Here is a 13672-nt window from a genome sequence, read left to right on the forward strand (position 1 = left end):
ATTAAAATGGCTAGTACCTTTTTTAATAGTCGAAAGTCCAACCCTTCCATGCCCACCATTTCCCCAAACACATCCAATCAAAATTTTGATTGGAAACACATCAAAGCCATTTTGATCAACCGCCACAAATTTTGAGATAGCCATTTTTTGGAAATTATTCAAAAAGTAGATAACGAAACTCCCCCCAGGGCCCGGGGGATAGGGGTAGTAAATTTTGCCCTGGGGGCGTATATGTTTCTTATGAAAGGGATGCTCGTATAAACTTCACAGGGGGCTCATTTGATTGGAAATTGAAAGTTTTAGTTCAATTTTTAAGAGTCGAAAGATATCCGTGAGCAACTAGCCCCCCCCCCAAACACCCATTTTCCCCAGGCCCATCCGATAAATTTTTTATAATAACCATTTTTTTAAAAATAGTTCAAAGGTCAGATAAGAAAAACTCCTCTGTCGGAGGAACCCACCAGGGCCTGGAGGCAGGCGTTATGAGAGAGCTCATTTGATTGGAAATTAAAAGTTCTTGTTCACTTTTTAAGGGCCCCCCCCCTCCTCCAAGCCCTAAATGCATCAGATAAAAATTTTGAGATAGATACTATGTTAAAAATAGTTCAAAGTTCTGATAACAAAAACTCCGGTGTCGACATAGCCCCCCCAGGGCCCGGGGGTAGGCGTTGTAACTTATGCCCTGGGGGAATATATGGTTGTTATGGAAGGGATGCTCGTATAAACTTCCTAGAGGGCTCATTTGATTGGAAATAGAAAGTTGTCATTCAGTTTTTAAAAGTCAAGAGTGATTGGAGGGCAGCTAGCCTCCCCCCAAACTCCATTTATTTTTTTCCCAGAGGCACTTCATATAGAAGGCATCGTCATATTAACTTCAAAGAGGCTCATTCGATTGGAAATCGAGAGTTCTAGTGCTTTTTTAAAGAGTCAAAAGTGATCAGAGGGCATTTGCGCCCCCAAAGCACTTTTCCCCCAAACACATCTGATAAAAAATTTGAGGTAGCCATTTTGTTAAAAATAGTTCAAAGATCATACTAAAAATTCCTTTACGTATGGCCATGTCGTTAAAACTAGTTCAAAGTTCAGATAAGAAAAACTCTCGGGTCGACACCCCCCCCCCACCCCCAAGATCTGGGGCAGGCGTTGAAAGTATTGCTTTGGGGGCAAATATGATTCTTATGGAATGTATACTCGTATAAACTTCGGAGGGCTCATATGATTGGAAATTGAAAGTTCTCGTTCACTTTATAAGAGTCAAAAGAGATCGGAGGGTAACAAGCCCCCCCCTCTCCACGCCCTTATTTCCTCAAACCTATCCGATAAGAACTTTGAGAGAGCCATTTTTTTAAAATAGTTCAAAGGTCAGATAACAAAACTCCTGTGTCGACACATCCCCCCAGGGCCGGGGGCTAGGCATTGCAAGCTAAATCCTGGGATCTTATGGTACTCTTGTAAAAGGGATGCTCTTATAGACTTCAGAGAAGGCTCATTTGGATGGGAACTAAAAGTTCGAGTCCATTTTCGCAGAGTGAAAACAGATCAGAGGGCAGCTAACTCGTCCTATCCTCCACGCCTTTGTGTTTATCAGATGGATAAACCCATCCGATATTAAAACTCAAGGGTAGACACAACCCCCCAGGGCCCAGGGGTTTTAAGTTATACTCTGGGGGTATATATGGTTCTTATCGAAAGGATGCTCATATAAACTTCAGAGAGGGCACATTTGATTGAATACAGAAAGTTCTAGCTCACTTCTAAAGATTCAAAAGAGACCGAGGCTTAATTAGTCCCCACACACCCTTTTCCCCCAAACTCATCGGATAAAAATTTTTAGATAGCAATTTTGTTAAAAATAGTTCGAACACCAGATAATAAAAACTCCTAGGTTGACACAAACCTATTTTTTCTCTTTGATATTGTTACTTTGATACAAGTTTTGGTACTTTGATGAATATTGGATTTTTTTTTTTTAAGTTTGATTTTGAAATAAGGAATTTTTAAAAACTCGAAGTTTTTTGCAATCAAAAACGAACAAAAATTAATTTTAAAAAAATCTCCAAATAATAAGTTTATCAGAGAAAAGTAAATGCTATTTTAAACTTAAGCTTAGTAGATGCAAATACCTTTTTAAAATTCAAACTCAAAACCACCAGAAATTACTATTGAAGAATAAATGAAACCCAAAACGAACAGAAATTAAATAAAAAAAATTATAGCAAAAACATACAACAAGTAATAATATAAAAGAATAAATAGATCTTAAAGTGAGTATTGCTTAGATTTAATATGAATATCAAGCTTAAAACAAAACAAATATTTTCCTATTGAAGTATTAATGAAACTTGAAGCGAATAGAACTTAAATAAACAATCAATGCAAACAAAAATACAATAGATATTAATATCAATTTATAAATAAAATGGATAACGAGTAAAACTTTAGCAAAACGTGCATACCGAGCTTGAAGCGAATAAACATCATCACGAAAAAGAGTTTGGGTATGACTTCCTTCTCTCACTGTAAAAGTCTAAAGCCCATTGCGTATTTGACACTTTACGGAAAACTATATGCGTTTTGAACAGTCTTGGAAACTATAAACAACATTAAATTCAATATTTGATGTATAATGATATGAACTGTTGAAAGATTCATCAGTTCAAGAATTTATTTCACTGTAATTGTATTTTTATTTTCAATGCTGTAAGAACTGGGAAAGAAAATATTGTAATATAATTCGATTTCAGTTAAGCGCCAATGACGCAGTAGGCTTTTGGTTTTTTTTTAGTTAGGAAAGGAGGCAGTATCCAAACACTTGTTTGTAGTGAAACTATATATGTCTTTAACAACTTTAAAAAGAGCTAATAAATTAAACTGAATAATTGATGTATAATGATATTAATTGCTGAAAACTCATCAGTTCAAAATGTTACTATATTTTTAATGTATTTTCAATATTAAGTACAAAAGAAAATATTTGTCACAAAATTGGTTTTCAGTAAAGCGCCAATGACGCAAAAGGTTTTAGACTTTTACAGTGGAAGAAGAGGGTCATACACAAAATATTGTTTGTAGTGATTTTTGTTCGTTTCAAGCTTGATTTGCATATTCAATTTAAGTTTCAATCGTTTCCATTAATCTGATAAATGTTGATAATAAAAATAATACCAAAAATAAACAAAAATAAAATATATAAAAAAAATAAAATATAAAAACAAAAAAAAATCACAAAAACAAAAGATAAACAAAAATAAAATGTTGACAAGGTCATCAATACATACCATACTTTTGAAAATCAAAAATATGGACTAGATAAATCTTAGGAAGAAAAAGAAGTTTTTGTCCCACCACCTGAAAAATTAAAAGAAACAAAGGGTCGGCGATATGTCTTTCATAATGACAAAAGGCATAATAAAAATAAACAAAAATAAAATACAAAAAATTAAAAAAAAAAAATAAAAAAAAAAATAAAAGATAAACAAAAATAAAATAATGATAAGGTCATCAATACATACCATACTTTTGAAAATCAAAAATATGGACTAGATAAATCTTTGGAAGAAAAAGAAGTGTTTGTCCCACCACCTGAATAATTAAAAGAAACAAAGGTTCGGCGATATGTCTTTCATAATGACAAAAGGCAAGCCAAGACAAAAGAAGAAGTTTTGCCCCATCACCTGAACAATTAAAGGAAACAAAGGTGGTCGTCAATGCCTTTTGTACCTTGTAAAATCAAAAACCTGGACTAGATAAATCACTGAAAGTAAATAAGTTTTGTCCCACCACCTGAATAACTGAATGAAACGAAGGTTCGGCTATATGTCTTTCATAGTGATAAAAGACAAGCCGAGGCAAAAGTTAAAGGTTCAATAAAAAAAAGTGTAATTTTACAAAGGCCCATTTCTAATTTAAGGTCCATTTGGACGTCAAGACATCACTAAAAGGCTCCGTTAAGCAAAAAATGAGTAAAAATAAAATCAAATAATCTACCAAGCGTGAAACTACCACAAATCAGCATCGATAAATAAATGAGACCCAAAACGAACAGAAATTACAAAAAAAAATAACCGAGTCAAACTCAAAACAAGCAGAAATTAACACAAGCTGGGCTCTATACCCCTATGCCTTCCCAAGGCCAGAACACCAACAAAATAATACATTATACCCACATCGATCTTTACTATAAAAATGTCAAGCCTTCCAATCACTTTCGATTATTAAAAAGGGCACTAGGCCTTTCGATTTCCAATCGAGTGAGCCCTTTTTGAAACAATGCTTTCTATAAGCACATTATATGCCCCCAGGGCATAAATTACAACCCTTACTCTAATGGCTGTTAGGGTGGTTGTCATCCGCTAAGACCTAATTTCCAGAACTTTCAACTACTTTTATCTCAAAATTTTTATTGGAAGTGTTTGGGGAAAAGGTGGGCGAAAGAGGGGATTAGTTGCCCTCCAATCACTTTCGACTATTAAAAAGGGCACTAACCCTTTGAATTTCCAATCGAATGAGCCTTTTCTGTGGTTTCTACGACAACACCTTCTATAAAAAAAAACGTATATGCCCCCAGGGTAAAACTTAAAACCCTTGCCCTGAGGGTTTGGGGGAAGTAACCTCCTCAAAAAAATATTTTGTATCCGGATATCAGCTATGCTGAACAAAATGGCTATCTCAAAATTTTGAATGGATGTGTTTTGGGAAATGGTGGGTGTGGAAGCGGTGTTACTTGCCTTCCAATCACTCTCCACTATTAAAAAGGGCACAAGCCACTCCAATTTCCAATTGAATGAGCCCTTTTCGAAGTTTCTACGACAAATTCTTCGATATGAAGTGCACTAATCTAAAGGAAAAACAATAAATAATACATTGTGCCAACATCGTTCTTATATACCCCCAGGGCCTAACTTAAAACCCTTGCCCTGACGTTTTTGGGGGAGTAACCTCAAAAAAATATTTTGTATCCGGAAATCAACTACGCTGAACAAAAAGGCTATCTCAAAATTTTGATTGGATGTATTTCGGGAAATGGTGGGCGTGGAGGGGGTGTTAGTTGCCTTCCAATCACTTCCACTATTAAAAAGGGCACAAGTCACTCCAATTTCGGATTGAATGAGCCCTTTTCGAAGTTTCTACGACAACTTCTTCGATATGAAGTGCCCCGATCTAAGGAAAAAATAATAAATAATACATTGTGCCAACATCGTTCTTATATGCCCCCAGGGCATATCTTATACATATTTTCAATCTGGAAATCAACTACGCTGTACAAAATGGCTTTCTCCAAATTTTTATTGGATTTGTTTGGGTGAATGATCGGCGTGGAAGGGGGGGGCTAGTTGCCCTCCAAGCACTTTCGACTATTAAAAAGGGCACTAGCCACTCCAATTTCGATTCGAATGAGCCCTCTTCGAAGTTTCTGCGACAACTCCTTCGATACGAAGTGCCATGGTCTAAAACCACGAAAAAAAATAATACATTGTGCCCACATCGTTCTTTACTTAGGCAGCGCTATTGGGCTGCCTATGATAGAGAGAGATAAATCATTTCCATGCTTAGTAAGGAGAAACTAATGAGAGATACGGAGTTAGAAAAAGAAAGAGATAGAGGGCGTTGCATTATATATATGTTGTTAGATGTTACCACCGCTCTAGGTAAAGAAGAGCTGGAATTTCGTGGGAAGAATCATGACAGGGAAAATCCCGTTGAGCTGGCAAATCTTCTTTCCATACACAACATCGAAATGGACCATCAAATGAAAAACCAGATGAAGATGAATGTCACCAGCTATCTGGATATCTGTCTGGTAATAACCAAAATAAATTAATTGCGATTGTTCGAACAGAGCTAGTTCAAAAATCGTAGCAGAAGTTAATGAAGCTGACTTCTTTTGGCATATTTGCAGACGAAACATCCCCTGCCACCCATGAAGAGTGTTTAGCTGTAGGCGAACGGTACATTGAAAGAGAAACGTTTACTCGTCACTTTAGAGTACGAGTCAAAGAAAGGAGCCGATATAGCAGAAGAATTTCTACGAGTTTTGCGAAAGACTCGTATCAATGAAGACAAACTGGCATTTCAACGCTACGATTATGCAAGTAACATGAGTGGGCACTTCAATGAAACCCAAGCTCACATTTTCAAGAAGTTAGGAAGAAATATTCAATACTTAAGATGCCTAGACCACAGAGGGAACATTATCGTTCTTTTTGCAGAGATTTTCAAAAGCGCTGTAAATATTGTTGAGCTTGCCGAGTTATTCTCTCAAGCGAATTAGAACAGATGAGGGTTGCCTTTAGATTACACAGCATTCACTTTTGCAAAAACTATTGCAATAACATTGGCAGAAGGTGAACGAATATTTAGCAAGATAAAAATCGTCAAGAACAGACTGAGGTCAACTACGGGAGACGATCGACTTGACCATCTCACGCTCTTGGTGTCAGAAAAAGACATACTGGAAAAAATCGACCTCAACCTACTTGTAGAAAAGTGGAAAGTTGAAAAACCACCCAGCCTTAAAGTTTAGCTTATTTTCTTTGTCTTAAATTTTGCTTCTATACCTGAGTTTATACCTACATTATATGATGATTTTCCTCAACTAATAAACATTTTTTTAATACCTAAAAAACGAAGTAACAAATGTCGGTTTTATCGGCCCCTACCCGAATTCGTTTAGGCGTCTGTGGTGATGCTTTCTAATTAAGTCAATTTGGGATTTTAATAAAAAAATAATAAGCAAATAGAAGTTTCGAAATACCACTTTTTATTAAGATAAGGAACACATCCTGGCAGGTGTATGCTTAATAGGAAATTGAGAAATTACCACTTCCTAGCTATGTGCGTCAGAGGGTCCCGATAAGGTGTGTTAAAAAAAATTATAAAAGATACACTTTATGGGGACGGTGGGGGAGATACTAATCTTATGCCAGACTGACCTCTGGTCCGTTGATATTAGAAATACCTTGGAATATTGCCGGCTTACTGTAAGTGTCTAAGTATCTCATTGTATTATATCTTATTGTAAATTTCTGATTTATATATAAATCCATATAGTGAATTGGTATTTTGAGTGTTTTATTTAAAATATTTTTTTGCTTTGTGTATAACTTTTAGAACTATAACTAAACGTATCTTTTGCTCGTTTATACACAATATTTTATTTTTAAAAGTAACTTTAAGTTTTAACTAGTGGTTTAATGTCATATCTAAGCTTTGTGACTACTAGTCAAAGTATAAATATTTTTTATTGTGAAATAGTCCGTTAAGTGATTAATAATTCTATATTAAGTTTGAAAAGGATGATGAAACAAATCGCCAGCAAGAAACATAATGTTTCTATTTAAGCGGCATATTATGTTTAGAGTAAAAAGAGAGAAAGAAGTAACTAAAAGTAATTAACCTCTCGTTAAAAAAATGCAGTGATATATACAAAATTGAGTGTTTCTTTTTACTATATATGTACCACTTTATGCTTTATGTGTAGTCTAATGTGAATATTCATTTTAGATACAGCCTTAATTTTTTTGGGGGAAATGAAATTTTTTGTAACATCCTTAAGGATCCATTTTTTCAATCATTTTTTACGCATTTTTGGAAAGTAACAAATTTCAAAACCAGTTCAATTGTATCCTGATACCAACAGCTCACACCACCAGACACCAAACCATAACTGGTAAACTAGTATTTTGGAAACTGTATGCAGTATTACAGACTTTGCTACCAGTTCATCATAAAGTGAGATAAAATAAAAACTTAAATTAGCCCTAGAAAATATCAAAGAAAGTGTTACGTAGCCTAGATGGCTTCATATTATTGAAAGGATGTGAAAATGCTTTGTGTTGGAAAATATGTGAAAATTTAAAAACCAAAATTGTTACGTATAATGTATCCAAGGCATTTCTAAATCCAGAAAATAAACGGTAAATCAGCCACATCACCCAGATAAATTAAATTATTAATGGGAATTAAATTAAACTTAAATAATTAATAAACTTTTCTAATATAACTTTAAATCAAACGTAAGCAAAAACACTAATATAATACTTTAGCCAATGGGGTCATACTAAAACAGAAGATACATATGAGAATAAGTGTGAAAAAGAGAATTTTACAGTCTTAAAGACAAAAATAAAAAAGAGAGACAAAGAGAAACAAGGATAAATTAAAAAAAATTGATATCCTTGGAAAAAAAGGACATGGTATATATTTGTCCAAAAACACGACCCTAAATAAACCCATTTAGGGTATATGCACAGAGTTGAGGGCAACTCTTCTCAAATTAGGGAGTATTGTGGTGATGCTTTCTAATTAAGTCAGTTTGGGATTTTAATAAAAACATTAAGACGCATATAAAAGTTTCGAAATACCACTTTTTATTAAGATAAGGAACATATCCTGGCAGGTGTATGCTTAATAGGAAATTGAGAAATTACCACTTCCTAGCTATATGCGTCAGAGGGTGCCGATAAGGTGTGTTGAAAAAAAATTATAAAAGATACACTTTATGGGGACGGTGGGGGAGATACTAATCTTATGCCAGACTGACCTCTGGTCCGTTGATATTAGAAATACCTTGGAATATTGCCGGCTTACTGTAAGTGTCTAAGTATCTCATTGTATTATATCTTATTGTAAATTTCTGATTTATATATAAATCCATATAGTGAATTGGTATTTTGAGTGTTTTATTTAAAATATTTTTTTGCTTTGTGTATAACTTTTAGAACTATAACTAAACGTATCTTTTGCTCGTTTATATACAATGTTTTTATTTTTAGAACTAACTTTAAGTTTTAACTAGTGGTTTAATGTCATATCTAAGCTTTGTGACTTCTAGTCTACGTATAAATATTTTTTATTGTGAAATAATCCGTTAAGTGGTCAATGGTTCTATATTCAGTTTGAATAGGAGGGTGAAATAAATTGCTAGGAAGAAACATATTGTTTATATTTAAGCGGCATAGTATATTTAGAGTAAAAAGAGAGAAAAGAAGTAACTAAAAGTAATTAACCTCTCGTTAAAAAAATGCAGAGATATAAGCAAAATTGAGTGTTTCTTTTTGCTATATATGTAACACTTTATGCTTTATGTGTATTCTAATGTGAATATTTATTTTAGATACAGCCTTAGTTTTTTTGGGGGAAATGAAATTTTTCGTAACATCTTTAAGGATCCATTTTTTCAATCATTTTTTATGTACTTTTTGGAAAGTAGCAAATTTCAAAACCAGTTCAATTGTATCCTGATACCAACAGCTCACACCACCAGACACCAAACCATAACTGGTAAACTAGTATTTTGGAAACTGTATGCAGTATTACAGACTTTGCTACCAGTTCATCATAAAGTGAGATAAAATAACAACTTAAATTAGCCCTAGAAAATATCAAAGAATGTGCTATGTAGCCTAAATGGCCTTATACTATTGAAAGAATATGACAATGCTTTGTGCTGGAACAATATGTAAAAATTTAAAAACCAAAATTGTTATATATATTTATGCAAGACATTTCTAACTCCAGGAAATAAATGGTAAATCAACCACATCACCCAGATAAATTAAATTATTAATGGGAATCAAATTTAAACTCAAATAATTAATAAAGTTTCTAATATAACTTAAATCAAACGTAAGCAAAAACACTAATATAATACTTTAGCCAATGGGGTCATACTAAAACAGAAGATACATATGAGAATAAGTGTGAAAAAGAGAATTTTACAGTCTTAAAGACAAAAATAAAAAAGAGAGACAAAGAGAAACAAGGATAAATTAAAAAAAATTGATATCCTTGGAAAAAAAGGACATGGTATATATTTGTCCAAAAACACGACCCTAAATAAACCCATTTAGGGTATATGCACAGAGTTGAGGGCAACTCTTCTCAAATTAGGGAGTATTGTGGTGATGCTTTCTAATCAAGTCAATTTGGGATTTTAATAAAAACATTAAGACGCATATAAAAGTTTCGAAATACCACTTTTTATTAAGATAAGGAACATATCCTGGCAGGTGTATGCTTAATAGGAAATTGAGAAATTACCACTTCCTAGCTATATGGGTCAGTGGGCCTGATAAGGTGTGGTTGACAAAACAATGTAGAAAAAGATCGATTTTATGGGGATGGCGGGGGAGATACTAATCTTATACCGGACTGACCTCTGGTCTGTTGATATTAGAAATACCTTGGAATATTGCCGGATTACTGTAAGTGTCTAAGTATCTTATTGTATTATATCTTATTGTAAATTTGTGATGCTTGTTGTCTCTCTGGAACCACCAGTCCCAGCGGAATATATATATATATATATATATATATATATATATATATATATATATATATATATATATATATATATATATATATTATTAAACCTTGAACTAGTGTATGTTAGCTGAATAAAAGTATTGTGTCATAGCCAACCTCTCTACAATCTAAATTTAGTCCCTCGAATAGTCCCAGCTGGTAGGCCTCATTAGTCAGGTAATAGCCTAAGGCACGCTCCCAAAGTAATTACCTTAGGGCCATAGTTTATCTCCCCTATAAAGAGAGAATAAAGGTATCAACTACAACTTCACCTTACAACCATAAAACCACTTTACCTCACGTCTCCCCCCCCAAAAAAAAAGTAAAAGGCTAGTGACGCCCCTGCCCAGTCCCACATACAGATTTTTGGAATAGTTCTGTCCATCCAGTTGAGCACCCTATTTATTTAGGCCTCGCCATAGGTTTTTCTGTCCGCCACTTGCAAGCTTCTTTTTGATAAGCTCAAACGTTAAACTTCAGCAGCTATCTCTGTATTGATTCCTGTAAACTTGGGTTTAACCGGATACTTCTTGCTAGACTTCATAGTCCTTACTTCCTCACATTCTAAATGCTAACCCCTTTTGTAAACTTTTAGACAGTAACAAATCAGCACATTTTTCCGTTTTGCCTCGTATCTGCTTCACTTTACTCCGCGATAAAGGAGCTCACAAATTATTAGCAAATTCAAAGTAGCGTACCCTGAAGTCTTAGTTACCACACGAATTTCAAAACATAATTGCAGAATTAAATTCGCCAGAATAAAGAGGTGCGGGCAGTAAACAGTAATTTCTTTCATTAATCTGTGTGATTTTTTTTCTTTTCTTTTTTTTGTGCTGTTTGTCATTTATGGTGCTTTGTTTGTCTATTTTTCTTTTATTACGCTCCATCTTGTTGTGTCATGTCTCTTGTTGCACCTGGCTACAAACCTAATTCTATATTCATTGGCTTAGATTTATTCTCTCACCCAGCTGAGCGCTTATAAACTATAATTTATCGATAACAAGTTGAATTTTAACTGTATTTGAACGAAGAGTATAAATGAAAAGTTAATTTTTAGCTAAGTTCTGAGTTTTTCAGCAAATCCTTGACAGATGAGACAAAATTAGTTCCGATCCTAAAAAGTGCTGTGGGCTATTCCGATCACGATGCAAATGTACAAGCCAGAAAAACTCTACAGTGAGCTTATTATCCTTCTTTTTTCTTTTATTACTGCTCAGTCTTGTTGTGTCATGTTTGCAGCTATTTGTGTGGAAGGTTTTTTGTTTTGTTTTTTCCTTCAATGCTTCATTCTTTTCATGTTGTTCCATACGGGTTTTCAAATAGATAAATAAATAAAATAAATAGGTAACTGGAGAGCAACAAAAAGTAATACAAGTACCTTCAGACAAAAATTAAGACAAATCACAAAAACAAGCAGTCAAAGGCAAAAAAGAGAGAGCAAAGACAATCCCACCAAAGAGTGTAAATCAATCAAAAATTGACAATAAGTCTATCAATCGTCAGTTCCTACATCCTGATAAAGAAAAATATTTAAAACACATTTTTAATAACAAAAATAAATGAGAAAAATTAAATCAAAGTATTAATACTGCGTGTTTCTTTTGTGGTTCCTGGTAAACTTTTTGAGCAAATACAGAGAAAAATATTTTGTATTATAACTTTTGAAAGGTTTGGCTGAAATAATTAAGCTGAACTTAAAATCCCTGAGCAAAATACTTGTCAAAAGTTCAAATTACCATAAAAAATAATGGAAACATTCAAAAGAAAAGGACGTTTTTTTTCATGCCTGATAAACAGAATACTAATTGAATGTCGGAATAATTGTGTTGCTAACCCCCGTTTTCATATCTACAAAAGATATATTCCTGAAGTTTATTCTCAACAAATTTCTGAAAACAAAACACAATTGGTAAAAAACTATTGTACATACCTTTTCACCAACTTTGTTAAGCACAATATTGAACAGTTGATCCATCATTTTCATTTCTGGGAGAGCTGCACTCTCAACAAGTAAAACTAGAAATTCAGTATTCTCAATTGAGCCAATACATTTGACAAGCTCCTAGAAGAAAGAATTTATACTTCATTAAAGCCCTAATCTATATACTAGTACAAAGACTACCAGCTTATCGTCGCACCGAAACCCTAGGCTCAGAGGGATGTCACCATCGCAAAACTCCTCCTTCATCTTCCATTGTTTGAAGCACCAGATCCAAGAGAAACCTGCTCACAAGGAGCATTTCATAAATATGGGAACCCTTTTTAAAAATCCTTTCCTGTTCAAGTGCACTCATTGCAAAAAATTCTACAGATTTGATCCATTCGGATCCAGAAGATGTACACAAGCCAAAGAAGCTGTTGTGTAATAATAAATACATTGGGTAGGCTTAGACTAGTTGGTTCAATCCCTCCTCCCCCTCCCCCCAAAAAGATATATATGCTCTTATCAGAGGCAGCGCGCTAGCACTGCTTAAGTAAAGAACGATGTGGGCAAAAGGTGTTTTTTTTTCTTCGACATGCACTTCGTATCGATGGAGTTGTCGTAGAAACTTCGAAAAGGGCTCATTCGATTGGAAATTGGAGTGGCTAGTGCTCTATTTAATAGTCGAAAGTGATTGGAGGGCAACTAGCCCCCCCCCGCCCATCATTCCTCCAAACGCATCCAATCAACATTTCGAGATAGCCATTTTGTTCGGCGTAGTTGATCACCAGATAGAAAAGATCTTTTTGAGCAGGACGCTCCACCACAACCCTCAGGGCAAGGGTTTTAAGTTATGTCCTAAGGGCATATAAGAACGATGTTGGCACAATGTACCTTTTTTATTTTTTTCCTTTAGAGCAGGGTACTTCATATGGAAGGGGTCGTCTTAGAGACTTCAAAAGGGGCTGATTCGATTGGAAATCGAGAGTTCTAGGGCCCTTTTTAACAGTCGAAAGTGATTGTAGGGCCACTAGCCCCCCCCCCAAACCCATCATTCCCCCGAACACATCCAATAAAATTTAGAGATAGCCATTTTGTTCAGAGTAGTTAATTTCGAGATAGAAGATATGTCTTTGAGGGGGACACTCCCCCGCAACCCTCAGGGCAAGGGTTTTAAGTTATGCCCTCGGGCCATACAAGGTTTTTATAGAAGGCATTGTCGTAAAAACTTCAAAATAGGCTCATTCGATTGGAAATTCGGAGGGCTAGTGCCCTTTTTAATAGTCAAAAGTGATTGGAGGGCAACCAGTCCCCTCCCACGCCCATAATTCTCCCAAACACATCCAATCAAAATTTTGAGATAGCCATTTTGTTCAGCGTAGTTGATATCCAGACAGAAAATATGTTTTTGAGAAGGAAACTCCCCCACAACCCTCAGGGCAAGGG

General features: G+C 34.7%; 1 protein-coding gene across 1 annotated transcript in view; it reads right to left on the reverse strand.

The window, feature by feature from the left end:
• Positions 1-13672, reverse strand: part of LOC148940762 (kinetochore-associated protein 1-like) — a 340431-nt gene that overhangs the window by 277307 nt on the left and 49452 nt on the right. The window contains exon 8 of the mRNA XM_089105067.1: positions 12236-12367. Within this exon, the coding sequence (XP_088961193.1) occupies positions 12236-12367 (132 nt within the window). The remainder of the gene's footprint in view (positions 1-12235; positions 12368-13672) is intronic.

This window comes from Artemia sp. Qi Xiang Cuo, chromosome 19, assembly GCF_049724085.1.
Source record: "Artemia sp. Qi Xiang Cuo chromosome 19, ASM4972408v1, whole genome shotgun sequence".
In the NCBI taxonomy this organism is placed as follows: domain Eukaryota; kingdom Metazoa; phylum Arthropoda; class Branchiopoda; order Anostraca; family Artemiidae; genus Artemia; species Artemia sp. Qi Xiang Cuo.